The following is a 15,413-nucleotide window of genomic DNA, read 5'->3' on the forward strand; positions in this document are numbered from 1 at the left end:
TCTGGTGCTTGTGCATGTTGTGATAGTATAGGTCAACGGAGTTTTACGTACTTCCCTGTGTGTGCGTGTCTGGTACCAGCGCTGGGGGAACCGTGGGTGTCAATGGAGTTGATGGGCCCTCAGTCTCCTCCCCCTCCAGTTCCTCTAGTGTGTTGTCTCTCAGAGCCTGAACTAACGCTTCCCATGCCCTTGCCGCATCCAGCGCCTTCTCGTCTGAACTTCGGCGGGCTAGTTGGTATCTGATCGTGCTCTCGGCTGTTGCCCACTTCAAGAATTCGTTCAGCCATCTCTTGTGTGTTGGCCCTGACTTCGATTTCCATCCCTTGGTCAGCTCCCGTTTAGCCAGGAGCAGGCCCATGTCTATGAATTTGCTTGTTAGCTTGTTTTTGCTTGTGTGTGGGAACCAATGTAGAAGAGTGACTTCATTGTCGTAATGCAGTTCCCTGTCTGTCACTGTGTTCAGTGTGTCACCTATCTCACTCCAATACTCCTGTATGTGAGGGCAACCCCGGAGCATATGGAGTAGATCCGCCTCCATTAGGCGGCATCTGGGGCAAGCTGCGTCAGTCACTCCAAAATATGTTGCTATTTTGCTCGGGGTTAAGTAGGCTCTGTGGAGGATGTACAGGTGGATGAGTTGGAAGCGCGCATTCCTGGTGCTTTTCCTAGCTCTGCGCACCAGTTTGTACGCACTTTACTTCATGATAAGTATTGCAACTGTGGCAATTCATTTCTCTTGCATGAGAAAGAAGACTGCTCAATAAATAACAACTTTTATTGAAAACGCCCGTCTCTCTATTTCTCAGCACTCCTGGTGAAATTAAGCATGCACGATTGACTGAGTGAAATAGCTGTCTATTGTTTTCACACGACTCTAGAGATATACTCTTTATTCTGAGGGAGCAAAGTTGTCATGTTTATGCGGTTGTCAGAAGCTAATCCCTTCTTGTCTATTCAGGGAAGTTAACACCTCCTTGTTTACTGGAGAAAGTTTCTAGTGACCTCTGAGCTAGCTGGCAAACCTAATTAAGTCTAATATAGTCAGTAGAGACCTAGATGACCTCAGTCCTACGTCTAAACTGCTGTTTATATTATTCCAATGCGCAGAGCCTATTGGGAATATAGGAACTACACTACACTCTCAGGGCTGCGATGCAATGCAGTGCCCCCCTCAGAATCACTGTCCTCTCTTAGGGCTGCAGTGCCCCCCTCGGAGTCATTGTCTCCTCTCAGGGCTGCAGTGCAGTGCAGTGCCCCCTTGGGAGTTACTGTCCCCTCTCAAGGAAGCGGTGCAGTGCAGTGCCCCCCTCTGAGTCACTGTCCCCTCTCAGGGCTGCAGTGCAGTACCCCCTCGAAGTCACTGTCCACTCTCAGGGCTGCAGTGCAGTGTCCCCTCGGAGTCACTGTCCCCTCTCAGGGCTGCAGTGCAGTGTCCCCTCGGAGTCACTGTCCCCTCTCAGGGCTGTGGTGCAGTGTCCCCTCAGAGTCACTGTCCCCTCTCAGGGCTGCAGTGCAGTGTGCCCTCGGAGTCACTGTCCTCTCTCAGGGCTGCGGTGCAGTGCTCCCCTTGGAGTCACTGTCCCCTCTCAGGGCTGCAGTGTCGTGCCCCCTCGGAGTCACTGTCCCCTCTCAGGGCTGCGGTGCAGTGCCCCTCGGAGTCACTGTCCCCTCTCAGGGCTGCAGTGCAGTGTCCCCTCGGAGTCACTGTCCCCTCTCGGGGCTGTGGTGCAGTGCAGTGCCCCCCTCAGAGTCACTGTCCCCTCTCAGGGCTGCAGTGCAGTGCCCCCCTCAGAGTCACTGTCCCCTCTTAGGGCTGCAGTGCAGTGCAGTGCCCTCTCGGAGTCACTGTCCCGTCTCAGGGCTGCAGTGCAGTGCCCCCTCTGAGTCACTGTCCTCAGTCAGGGCTGCAGTGCAGTGCTCCCTTCGGATTCACTGTCCCCTCTCAGGGCTGCATTGCAGTGTGCCCTCGGAGTCACTGTTCTCTCTCAGGGCTGCGGTGCTGTGTCCCCTCTGAGTCACTGTCCCCTCTCAGGGCTGCAGTGCAGTCTGCCCTCTGAGTCACTGTCCTCTCTCAGGGCTGCAGTGTCGTGCCCCCTTGGAGTCACTGTCCCCTCTCAGGGCTGCGGTGAAGTGTCCCCTCGGAGTCACTGTCCCCTCTCAGGGCTGCGGTGAAGTGTCCCCTCTGAGTCACTGTCCCCTCTCAGGGCTGCAGTGCAGTGTCCCCTCTGAGTCACTGTACCCTCTCAGGGCTGCGGTGCAGTGCAGTGCCCCCCTTGGAGTCACTGTCCCCTCTCATGGATGCAGTGTCGTGCCTCCTCGGAGTCACTGTCCCCTCTCAGGGCTGCGGTGCAGTGTCCCCTCGGAGTCACTGTTCCCTCTCAGGGCTGCAGTGCAGTGTCCCCTCGGAGTCACTGTCCCCTCTCAGGGCTGTGGTGCAGTGTAGTGCCCCCCTCAGAGTCACTGTCCCCTCTCAGGGCTGCAGTGCAGTGCCCCCCTCGGAGTCACTGTCCCCTCTCAGGGCCGCAGTGCAGTGCCCCCTTCGGAGTCACTGTCCCCTCTCAGGGCTGCGGTGCAGTGCAGTGCCCCCTCGGAGTCATTGTCCCCTCTCAGGGCTGCAGTGCAGTACCCCCTCTGAGTCACTGCCCCCTCTCATGGCTGCAGTGCAGTGTCCCCTCTGAGTCACTGTCCTCTCTCAGGGTTGCGGTGCGGTGCAGTGTCCCCTCTGAGTCACTGCCCCCTCTCAGGGCTGCAGTGCAGTGTCCCCTCTGAATCACTGTCCTCTCTCAGGGCTGCGGTGCTGTGTCCCCTCGGACAGGGCTTTAAGTGGGCCGGGTCTGAGCACCGGCAGTTTTTTAAAGGGGGCCTCGAAACAGGGCTCTGTCAGGCTCTGTTTTGAGCCCTGGCACAGGCTGTCCGTTTTTTTTTCAGGACTGCAGTGACAGCAAAACTGCAGTCCAGAAAAAAGTGTCAGGGCGCAAAACAAACCGATAGAGACCCGTTTGGAGACAGCAGGCACATGGATGTGCGCTGCTCACACTGCTCACTTCTCACCAGTGGAGAAGTTACGGCATGACGTCATGCCAGGTGAGCGTCAGGGCCGGACTGGGAACCAAAACCGGCCCTGGCAAAGTGCTCGGCCGCCCCCCCCCTCCTCTCGGGGGAGGGGGGGGCGACGGAGCTCTTTGCCGGGGCCAGTTTTCTGCCGTTTTTGTTATAGGGCCGATTTTGCAGCTATGTAGCCAATAGTCCTTACTTGTTGTAGGTATGATGTTACTTGTTGTATCACATATCTGTATGCAATGACAGAAACAGCAAAATACAAGTCGGGCGGCACACTAAGCTAAGCGCAGATTTTTAGCGTAAGTGTTAACCACTTGGATGCTAAGGCACTAGATGGGATTACATGTAATTTCCATTGAAATCAATGGAAACTCCATGACGAGTTACCCTTGTCATTAGCAGCTTAAAGCCACACCCCTAATTACACTGGCCACGCCCCTGTGAGAGCACCCCCAATTTTTTCATCCCACTTAAAGCCCTGCCCTCGGAATCACTGCCCTCTCTCAGGGCTGCGGTGCGGTGCAGTGTCCCCCTCTGAGTCACTGTCCCCTCTTAGTGCAGTGTCCCCCTCTGAGTCACTGTCCCCTCCTAGTGCAGTGTCCCCCTCTGAGTCACTGTCCCCTCTTAGTGCAGTATACCCCTGAAGTCACTGTCCCACTGTCAGGGCAGCGGTGTATTGTCCCCTCGGAGTCTCTGTCCCCTCTTAGTGCAGTGTCCCCCTCTGAGTCACTGTCCCCTCTTAGTGCAGTGTCCCCCTCTGAGTCACTGTCCCCTCTTAGTGCAGTATACCCCTGAAGTCACTGTCCCACTGTCAGGGCAGCGGTGTATTGTCCCCTCGGAGTCTCTGTCCCCTCTCATTGCTCCTGGACAGTGCCTTCTTCTTGTTATCAGGCCTCAGAGCCCGAGGACTCCCTGCTCCCTCCCCGGGGTATTCCCGGTGCTTCCTCGGCTCCCTTCCTTCCTCCCTGGTCCATCCTTCCTCCTCCTCCTCCTCCTGCAGCCGGCTGCAGAGGGGGCGGCCCTGGGATGCACGGAGGGAGGGGTCCCGGCAGAGGGGGCGGCGGCCCGGCGGAGAGGGAGGGATGTGGCCGAGCGAGGGAGCAGGAGCTCCTGGGAGGGAGCGTCATTTCCAGGCCGGGCTCTGCGGTCACATCCGGCGCTCGGAGGCTCCAGGAGGGAGTGCGGGGCCGACACACAGCCAGGGCCGGACAGACGGACAGACGGGCTGCCCCGCATTGCTTTGCATCGCTCCCGCCGCGCTCGGCCCCTCTCCCGGTACGAGCCCCTGCCCTGGGCTCCGGGCTGGACCCGGGCTCGCTGCCTCTGCCCGGCGGTGCTGCAGCTGCTTCGGTCGGTCTGTCCTGGGACTCCGCTCGGGGCCGTCTGTCGGGATCCGGAGCGGTCCGCTCTGGCCCCGGTCCTTGCACCCTGCTCCCCTCTGGTTCCGCTCCGCTCCGCAGCTGTGCTCTCCCTTCTCCCTGCTCCACATTTCCTATCCCTTCATTAGATTGTTGACCTGTTTTTAATTTTGTTTTGCCCTGCTCCATCTGCTTCCAATTTCTGACTCCCGGTTCTGATCTGTTTGTTTCCTAGTCCGGCTCTATTTTTATTTCCCGGTCCATCTGATTTCATTCTTCCCAGCTCTGCTCTCTAGTTTGCCCCCCTCTCCTTTCGTTGCCTCTGTTTCCTGGTCCTGACACCTCCAGTTCCTTGTCCTTGCCTGTTCCCGTCACCGCCTCAAATTCTCTACCTCTGATACCTTCTGCTTGTTTCAGGGATTTTTCACTGGAGTTTAACTGCACTTGGCAAAAGAGTGAAGGTGTCTCTTTGCAGGCCGGTTCACTCGTACCTCGAATACGCCATTTTTGCGTGTGCTGCATTTTGACAGCCCCCCTTGAGACCTGCGTGCCCCCCTATATTCGTTTTAGTGAACCACCAAACCCACACTGGCACCAGCAGACCAGGTATTTTAAGATTCTGCCCTCTCAATCTGCTAGTATCTACACCAGGAGCAAGCAAGCTTTACCTTTATGAAGCGAGATAACTTCATTTTTTTGTGTTTACATTTCAAGGTATCGGCCTAACAGGTTAATTTCAAGAGGCTGCAGTTTAGGGAACGATCGCATTAATTTAAATTAACTTAAGGCATTTTTGTCCTCTACACCTATTTTAAACTTCTGAAGCAGAACTTGGATTTTTTCTCTTAGAGTCCAAATGTTTCTTCTTGAGTTATGATTTCTTTTCAGAAAGGAACATAAAAGCCTTTTTGCTTTTGTGTTTGAGTCTAGATCTGATTGTCTGGGGATCTGAAGTGTGATAAATTTTCATCCACCCTAATGACCGCTTTTGATTAGCTGACCTGAAGCAAAGATGGCAGTTTTAAATTTTGCAAACCTTCCAGTTAAATGGAGAAGTTTGGTTTCTCCTTGTTGAAGAAAAGAAACCTCCAAATTTGATTTTTTCAGTTATTTTCTTAGTTTTCCACTTGTCACCCTTTTTTCAACTGCAGTTTATTTGATTGTCTTTTGTTAAATCCTAAAACTCGCCATGAATGGTCTGTCGCTCAACGAGTGGTGCTGTATCTTCTGCTGCCCACCATGCCCCGGTAGCGTGGCAGCCAAGCTGGCCTTCCTGCCTCCGGCGGCCACCTACTCCATCGTCCCTGAGCCAGAGCCTGCTGGGGCACCGACCAGTGTCAGCACAGGCTCCTTACGAGGTGGGAGTGGGGTCATGGCCCGCTGGAAGCTGCACCTGACGGACCGGGCGGACTTCCAGTACACGCAGAGGGAGCTGGACACCATGGAAGTCTTCATGACCAAGAGCAGCCGCGGGAACCGCATTGGCTGCATGTACATTCGCTGTGTCCCCGGGGCCAGGTAAGGACAGCATCTGACCTGAATGTTGTACCCCTACATTGCATTTCAGTTTGATTGGCCTCCATTACATTTTGTTGACTTAACGCCTTCCAGGCATATCCCAGGGTGGATTGATGGATATTAGGGAGGCATAACATGTATGCTAAAACACCTTGGGAGACTTTACAAGATGAAACTTCAGTGTTTTGGAAAATTAGTTATGGGTGATCAGGAGTGCTATTCTTAGGAGCGGGATACGGTTAAGGAACCTACAGTTGTCAACTTTTTAGCTCTAATAGGAGAAGTGTGGCTCAATGGTTAGAGCGGCAGACCCTGATGCTGAGGTCTGGCCTGGGACCAGGGTTCAATTCCTGCCTCAGCGGGTCTTGGGCTCAATTTCCTTGGACCTGATAATTCTCGCCTCGGTGCCTATTCTAATCATGGGTTCCACTCTGCAACTCTGGGCAATAGCTTGCTTAATTTCCACAACAGCCCCAACAGCGCTAGGATGCCTGGCTGCACCTTGGGGGTGCCCAGGAGTGGGCGCCTCACAGGGAAAAAGCCAGGAAGGGTTCCACAGCGGTATGCGTACAAGCGCCGGAGAGACCCCATGTGGGGTGATTCGGGCGCTATACAAGTACTACAACATTTACAATAACCCATAACATATTCCTCCAAAGGGCATGGTCTGCCGCTATTATTATTCGCCGCCATCCCTTCTGTTCAGTAGCAGACTGCTGTGCTGAAGTCAATCTTGCCCACCCTGCCATTCTGTGCCTGAGATCCCTTGCCACACTTGGTGCACCTCTGCCCTGGAGCCCCATGGTTCATTCCAGCACCATGGACCCCGCAGCTTGGTTGAGCACTCGTGTCTTGATTGGCAGCGACCTCTGCCATTTAAGCTCCATGTCCACAGTGAATGCTTTGCTTAACGCATATACCACAGATTGTCAACCGCCAAGTTATGCATTAGTTGCAGCCACTGCCATGCCCATCGTAATACCTCCTGTCGCTTTAACCCCCTTCCATCACCCCACTATATACCCCTTCACGCCCATATAATACCACTTTTAACCCTCTTGCCACACCCATTCCAAGCCACGTCCCTCTTCTCTTCCCATGCCAATGTGTTTCAGTATCTGTGAAGTCACTGAATTCCATGCCACCCAAATATTAACACCTGAGCAATCCTCCTCTCATTCCACCAGAATTGAGCTTCTCTGCATGCCTATCCGCGTTCTGCCCACTTTGCCTGCGCCCCATTCCACCCCTTTGGTGCACCCCTATTAATATATATGAAGTAAAGCTGTCGTAGCATCCTTCTCATTTTATTCCGCCATGCCACCCCATTTAAGGACCCACTGACACCGTATCTCTAGGCCGCCTTGATGTGAATGCTGCATGCTCCACTCATTTCTGTCCTGACCTACCTTTCCAGGTGCTCTTGACCTGGTGTTGACAACTGTCTCCTCCCATGACCTCTTGTTTAGTGTGACCAGCCCAGATCTGTCACAGTCAAACCAGTTTGATTAGCAGGGCAGGAACACACCTGCCCTTCTACTCTGGGTGAAATGTTGTTTCCTGGTTAGTTCGGTGGAGTTCAGTCTCACCAGGTTTGTGCCGGCGGATGTGGCAATCCAGCTCAGGGATCAAGTCCTTTTTGTGGCTGAAACCAGTGATCGACTTAGAATTACACCAACTACATCACCAGTGATTGACTTAGAGAATTACACCAACAACATCACCTCCAGCTTTATATATCAGGATTGTGGTTTGCCTTTTATAAATATCTATGGTAACCTTAAGTTGCTCCCACTTCAAATCTTTGACACATCACCAGTCTGTTCAAAGTTCAGTTGATAGCGACAACTGATCCCTAAGAGACTGCATATTTGTGCTACAAGTGTCACTGTGACACCCTTGGCAGAAATGACAATCAGCTGAAAATGCAAGCACTACCTGTTAACTTACACAAATATAGCCTCTGGCTGCACCGTGGCAGACCCGACACAAGTGCGGCCTCTGGCTGTGCCCTGGCAGCCCTGACGCGGATGCGGCCTCGGCTGCGCCCTGGCAGCCCTGAGACGGATGCAGCCTCTGGCTGCACCCTGGCAGCCCTGAGACTGAGGCAGCCTCTGACTGCACCCTGGCAGCCCTGAGACTGATGCACCCTGGCATTCCCTGAGACTGATGTAGCCTCTGGCTGCACCCTGGCAGCCCTGAGACGGATGCAGCCTCTGTCTGCACCCTGGCAGCCCTGACACTGATGCAGCCTCTGTGTGCACCCTGGGAGCCCTGAGACTGATGCAGCCTCTGGCTGCACCCTGGCATGCCCTGAGACTGATGTAGCCTTTGGCTGCACCCTGGCATGCCCAACACTTATGCAGACTCTGGCTGAGCTGTGGCAGGCCTGACACAAATCCAGCCTGTCACGACAGGGTTGCACGCCAGCTACCAGACCAGCCTGTGGCTGCGCAGGCAAGGCCTGCCACCAGTGCAGCTCAGCATTCTACAAGGCTGGTCTCTCACAGCAGTATGGCACCCATGCCACATGGCCAGTCTATTGCAGCAGCGTTGCAGGTTTTCCTCGAGCTCAGCCTGTCCAAGCAGCATCAGAGGCTGGCAACAGGTCCAGCATGAATAAGTGTCAATGCAGGCCAGACACAAGCCCAGCCTGCCGCAGCAGCGTCTGATGCTGGCTGCAAGTCCAACCTATCACAGCAGCATTGGAGGCAGGTCACAACTCCAGCATGTCACAGTAGCTTTGCATATAGGCTACAAGTCCAGCATTTCACAGCAGTGTCGCAGGCCAGCCACACGGCACGTCTGGGTCTGTCGCAAGCCTGCCCCTTTTCAAGTCTGTGCATCCACCAATTCAACCTATCGAACAAGTGTGGTCACTGTATCTAGCCACCAGTACCCAGCCATCCTAAATAGACTGTCTACCGTAATCTAATACAGGTGTAGTGCAGGCCATACAGAATATTAATACTCCTCGGCAAGGGGAGATGGAGTGAGAGGAAGAGCGATGGTGTAAGCATGCAGACAAATTAATGTCTTATGTTACAAATTCACTCAATTGGGCTCTCTAGCTCAGCAGTGTCCACTGTAGGTGGAGGAGGGTTGAATCCCACCCTAAATTCAAGCTAGCACATATTAAAACTTAACATTCAAATTGATTTAAATCTGCATGGATCCGACCATTCTGATCCTATGGTGGCGACACTGCTGTAGATAGGTTTTGAATTGTATCCTCCTGTGTTCTTCTAGCTCTGCATTCACATTAAGGATCTAAACACGAGCACTAGAGGGTGCCTTTCAAGAGATCCATTTTCACAGGAACTTATCACCTCAAAGGCTTTAGACTTCTGAGACCAAGCTACACCTTGATACAGAGCGAATCGGTGTGCAGAAAGCACATCTTCATGAATCGGCAGATGATCCACGGTGAAGCAGTGGGAGCTGTACAACTTTCTATGTTTCTTGCATGCAGTAAGATTATCCCAGAAAGCCTATTTTTGAAAACCTCAACAAAAGGCTGCAAAGGTCTGTTTGAGCTCTAGGACAGTGAATTATTTACTGTTTTGCGATGTGGGGTTCTTTAAGAAGTGTGTCTTCAGCTCTTTCCTAAATTGAAGAAGGGTAGTAGCAATCCTGATGGATACAGGAATATCCGGCCCTGGGAACATCATGTTGCTCTGTTGTGTCAAAAATGATCAGTGTTGCTCCACACTCAGTATGATTGACTAGGTGTTATCATAAGATGGAGGATCATTTGTGTTTTCCTAGGTTTTCTGTGCTGCTTCAGTTGTCGCAGCATAATCCTCTTCATTTTTGTTGCCTCAAATGCTGCAGGACTTCCCTTGTTGTCTCAGATGCTGTATACGATCCCCAGGGTTCAGGGCCAACATTTCAGAAGGCGAGGTAAGGCAGAAACCTTCACTCCTTCGGAGCTCTTGACGAGCCCAGCTCGTCATGAGTCACAGTGGAGCTGTGCTCATGACGAGCTGGGCTCGTCATAACGGCTGAGCTCCGCCCACGCGCAAATGATTCCCCGCCTGTGCGGGCGAATTAATCAGTGGGCGGAGTTGTGACGAGCCCAGCTCTTCATGAGCACCGCTCCACTGTGACTCATGACGAGCTGGGCTCGTCACAAGCACCACGGCGCCGTGCTCACCCCCGCACCGTGGGGGAATTACTCCCGCAGCGAAGGGGTTAAGCCCCCACATATTGAAGGCACTTTACTGAATAAAGCCAGACTATGGTATTTTTTAGAGTAAGGGAAGCGCACATTTCCTGCCAGGAGACCTCAGCAGCCATTCAACCAGCTTTGACCCCACCTCGGTCGCCACAGGAGAGAAAGGACGGTGCTAGTTATCTGTCGTGCGCCACTCTGAAATGTGCCCCAGGAGCTGTAGGTCCACCTGTGTTGTCGCTGGTGCTGCAGGCTTGTCCGTCCTACCTCATTTGCCACTGGGTTGTTGATTTTCCACCTAGTGCCTTAGGATCGCACTGGCGGTTAGCCTGTTAGGGGTCAAATGACTTGTGTGTCTTCCAGTACCCCAATATTGGCTTTGTTGCCTCAAGTGCATCCCTAGGGTTGTCTTGCAATGCACAGGAGCCTGTCAGTTGCCTCCGGTGCAAACAGATATTCCCTTTTTTCCCCCCTTTTTTTTTTTTACATTTCTGGCTTGACAGCGCAGCTGTCGCCACGTAATTATGTGAGAACGCCAGGAAAAGGGCTTTTGCTCTGCCCAAATGTTGGGAGCCAAAAGTATGCGTTGTGTTTGAGCAGAAGTTGTGTGTGTGTCCACAGAAAAGTGTTTGCTCTCCACACAGCTGTGATCATTTAGTTTATTTGTCCAGTTGCCTCGGGTTGAACTTTCAGGGGCGCACACACACACCCTGTAATGCCTTTAATTTGTCCAGGATATTTTATGATGTTTTTCTCTACAGCAGTACATATGTGAGGAGGGAAGCCATTAACCTACATGGATTTTTAGGTCTGGCTTGACAGTGGAACGGTTACTTGACCTTTGAACCTACACCAATATTATTCTACAGTCCTATGCTTCCACACAAATAAATATCCATTTCAATGTTATTTACATACATTTCTTTGAGCCAGACCTATTGGCATTGCCAGAACTTGTTTTGCTTCAGATGCAGCTGTGTACCACTTTGCCTCGTGTGCACCAGGAATGTGCATGTACCGCGAAGCAGCTCTCAGCCGTGCTGCCCTGGGTATTAAGGGTTCTCATGTATTGTTCCAGGGCAGAGCTCTTCGCTGTACTGCCCAAGGTTCTGTAAAATAATGCCTGATATTCCAGAATTCTGCTCCTGACTGTGCTGAATTGGGTGTTTTGGGAATGCCTGAGCTGTTGCACAACGCAACATCCCACCAATCACATATGTTGTCACCTGGCGTGGCGGTTTTCTGTGATATAGGATCGTACGTGTTGTTCCAGTGTGCGGTTTACCCTGGTGTAGCAAGGCACCCATGATGTTCATGGACACAGCCCTTCCACGTTGCCAAGGGTGCTAAAGAATGATTCAAGTCACCGTGATGCAGCTCTGTGCTTGTTGACCTGGGTGTTGTAAGCTTGCTTGTGGAGTCGCTAGTCCTGCAGGATTGTCCAAGATTTCACAGACCTGGTCATCTGGTGGTTATCCACAGGTCTGTAGGATCGTCAATGATTACGGACCAGGAGATAATAAAACCGAAGGTACCATCAACATGTTTGGCATGGGTGCCGTAGGGTCATCTTTTTGTTGCTCCGGTAGGCATAGAGTGCCGGTATTGCCCCAGCTGTAGATCTATGCAGTGTTGACGTCAATGCCATAAGATCATGTAAGTTTCCCCAGTTGCCGTGGGATTGTCTGTGAGCCGGGTACATTCTTGTTGTTCTGTATGGAGCGCTCGTGTATATTGTCCACAGTTCCGCAAGGTCACTGCTGTTGTTATAAAATTGTATATTCAGTGTTGCCCTGGATGCACCTCTGCCTGTTGCTCTAAGTATTGTTAGATCACTTGTGTTGTTTCTTGCCGGGTCTTCTCCGTTCACTTGGGTCCTGTAGGAGTATTCCTGTCGCACCCTTTTTTCTTTTGATTGTTAGTTTTGCACTGGCTGTAGCCACGTGTGTTGTTGCCCCGAGTGCAGTAAGATTTCCAACCTTGCTTCAATTGCCTTACAGTTGCCTGTTTCGCTTCGGGTTTGTCCATGTTGTCATCCATCCAGCTCTCCTTGTTTTCCCAAGAGTCACACCATCACTCATTTTGTCCAAGTGGCCAAGAAATGGGCCTTGGATACACATTCCTGCCAATGTGCCCAAATACTGAAGGATCAAGTGGTGTCTCTGGTGCTGCAGAAGCTTCTGCATTCTCGCTGTACGGTCACCCAGGATGCTCCGGGTGACATTGCCTTTTGTGCCGTGGACAAACTGCCCTCATTATTGACGTGAGTGCCTTAGGATCACCAGGGTTGCTCCAGTTGTCATTAAATTTGGGTGTAGCTCTCTGCGGTGTAACCTTGGATGCCTTATTAACACACAAATAACTCCAGTTGCTACACTGTTTTCTGTCTTGCCCTGGGTTTTCTGCACGATTTCGTCAATGCTGTTCACCATGATGTTCTTGGTTACACTTGCTCACTCGTTGTCTGAGTTGGCATTGTCTATCTTGCCTCTGGTTGGTTCATGTTGCCCAGACTCTTCTCTCCTAACTGTTGTCCAGGGTGCGGTGAGTTGCCCCAGTTTCCATGGAACTGTCCGCGTTGCCTTGTGTGCTGCGCTGCGCAGCGATGCACCACGTGTAGCACTTCGCTGGAGGGAATCCTTGCCTTATGAGTCACTGAGTTTCCTATTTTGTGCCAAGACTCGCACACGGGGCTCCGTGCCACAAAGCACAGCAGTTGGCAGCAGATGAAGCCTGCGGGGCTGCTGGAATGGCATATTCCCTGCCTTCTGTATCTTCGCAACACCTACTTGCTTTCCCATCCAGTGCTAGAACGCTGAACTTCACAAACTCACACTTCTGAAATTTCCAACCATCTTAAGGTTGTATCAAATAAATGAGAAAAGCATAATTTGTGCTGTAACAAAGAAAACCTTGGCCCACCATAGGCTCTTCGCTGTTATAGCTACTTCACTGGCTCACGCGGGTTCTCACAGTGATTGTCCTCGGCATTGTGTATTGCAGTGCCATGCGTGAATCACTTTTATCGATTACATGTAATCTTCCGATAACCCCACACTTTGCAGTCTGCCTTACCTTGGGTCCGAAAGGGAGGGGCGACATTACTTTTGCGTTGAAGTTACTCCAGTAGCTGACAGCTGATGAGATGGTGAAGATCAAAACACCTTGCTCGGTGCACAAAGTTCTGCCTGACCATGATGACATTGCTAAATTTATGTTTCTGTATCTTATGATCATGTTCTAGGGTCAGTCCCCAAAATATACACCACTCAGTGTGGCGGAATCTAACAAATGGAGGTGTCTTAACGTAACAAAGCACCCTGTAGTCCTAGTATGATAGTGGAAAAAGGCAGATACACGTAGAAACATATTTCGGTATTAGCAGAGATGTAGTAAGTAGACAGAATGTGTAGTTCAGGTACTGCTCCACTAGAAGAGTGATGTTGCTCTGTCGGCCTGCAAGCAGCTTCTTCCAGATCCCACCTGAAATCTTCAAGAATCTTGAGCTAGAACCTTATAGCATAACTTTATGACCACGTGATGACCGAACACAGCACGAGGTCAAGAAAAGCACTAGGGGTGGTCCTCGGATAAACACCAGTTACTACACCCTTCCCTTCTTTCAGTAGGCAAACAAAAATCCCTACTTTCTAGCACCAACATGGCATGACACAAAACCACTCTTTAGGCCTGCCTACCCACCCACCACCACACTCAAATGCAACAACTCAGACCTTGAGAAAGGCAGCTGCCCCTTTAAACTTTGAACAGGACAGAAAACGCCACTGTCCAGAACGGCATAGAGCCGAGCAGAGAAATGCTGCATTTGGCATTCTCCATAAATTTTTTTTTACAAATAATCACACTTCCTTGCATTCTTGGCTAATTACACCAGCAGTGGAGTCTACTAGTGATTCCATGGAAAAGTGGAGATTGCATCCAAGTGCAAAGCCCTCATGCACACCACACCAGCCAGCTCTAGCACAGCCGAACATCCATATACCGTGGAAGCAACCAGCCAACAAATGGAAAGCATTGACCAGCACATCCAAACTAACCTTCAGTCAAATAAAGAACCACCAATAACAAAAACAGACTGGAAAGGATTGTCAAAAGGCAGCATAGAAAATGATACACACCTCAATCATCTGAACACATAAAATCTACCCATGCTCCACAGTAGCGTCCAAATAGCGATAGGAGCTACGAGCCCTGCATAAGGCACCTCCACAACTGCATAGCATGCATCCATACCATAAGACTACTTCTAACCAGCAACAGAAACAAGCATATTTAAGTACTGGAACAAGTTGTTGGGTCTAGCCTTTGATGGTTGGCTGCTGAGCTATTGGCTTTTCCAACAGTGGTGGTCATCCTGGTATATTTTATCATTGCTTCATCATCCAAAAATTGTCCACAAGTTTCAAAGCAATGTGTTGCCTTCTCGAAAAGGTATAGAATAAGTATGCCAAAAATTGCCGGAAGTGCAATTCAGCGCACAGGTGGCCAGTTTGAGAAAGGCAGGTGTGCACTTTGTGTACAAACAAGCAAGAGGCTGCCCCTCACAGCGAGGAAGATGCTGAACTGGGCTACATGGTGTATGCTGTGGTGGGCGAAGCAACGTGTGAATGACAATTTAAATGGCCAATTTTTGAGAAACACGAGTTTGAATAGGACAGTCTTGATCTCAGCCTTCAGTACACAATTACCAGGACCTCATGTTGTTACACAAAACCCGGAGCAGAAACCACGTACACAACAAACATGCAAGAAGACACGTAATGCAGTTTTACACTTTCAGAACACACAGTGAAAGAACAACGGAGGCAGAAGCCAAGGTCAGTAAAGAATTATCGCACAAAAAAAATGTACCAACACCCACAAGGAAGTGAAAACCTCCAGCTCATAATAAAACTGTAAACATGGACCCAGTACATTGCATAAAATAAGCAACAAGGCACACCCAACGTATCTATTGAACAGCAACGACATAACATGAAAAGACACCACAGGTATTCAACAGACAAGAAAAAGCACTTGGTTTCTGGACAAACGGCCCTGAAGATGTTTTGTAAAGTATAGAAAACAAAATAATGTGTTCTGCACATATCCCCAAAAACATTACAGTGACTTTCAGATTACATTTTCATTACAACAAAGCATTAAAATAGAACATCCCGCCTGAATGTGTCGGTATGTCAAGTAGATTTTTTTCCCCATGGCTATTAAAGCATTATTTCTACCTCTTAGTCACGGTTTAATATATTGTCCGTAGTGTAATTCAATCACTTACTAGACGAAAA

The 15,413-nt window shown here is 50.8% G+C and overlaps 1 protein-coding gene across 1 annotated transcript in view; it reads left to right on the forward strand.

Annotated features, from left to right (window-relative positions):
• The first annotated feature begins 4,110 nt into the window (after positions 1–4,110).
• ABHD17A (abhydrolase domain containing 17A, depalmitoylase) overlaps positions 4,111–15,413 on the forward strand; it is a 100,506-nt gene continuing 89,203 nt past the window's right edge. Inside the window, exon 1 of the mRNA XM_078670125.1 lies at positions 4,111–5,936. Coding sequence (XP_078526251.1) covers positions 5,608–5,936 — 329 coding nt within the window. The 5' untranslated portion in view covers positions 4,111–5,607. The remainder of the gene's footprint in view (positions 5,937–15,413) is intronic.

This window comes from Lissotriton helveticus, chromosome 12 (genome assembly GCF_964261635.1).
Source record: "Lissotriton helveticus chromosome 12, aLisHel1.1, whole genome shotgun sequence".
Lineage (NCBI taxonomy): Eukaryota > Metazoa > Chordata > Amphibia > Caudata > Salamandridae > Lissotriton > Lissotriton helveticus.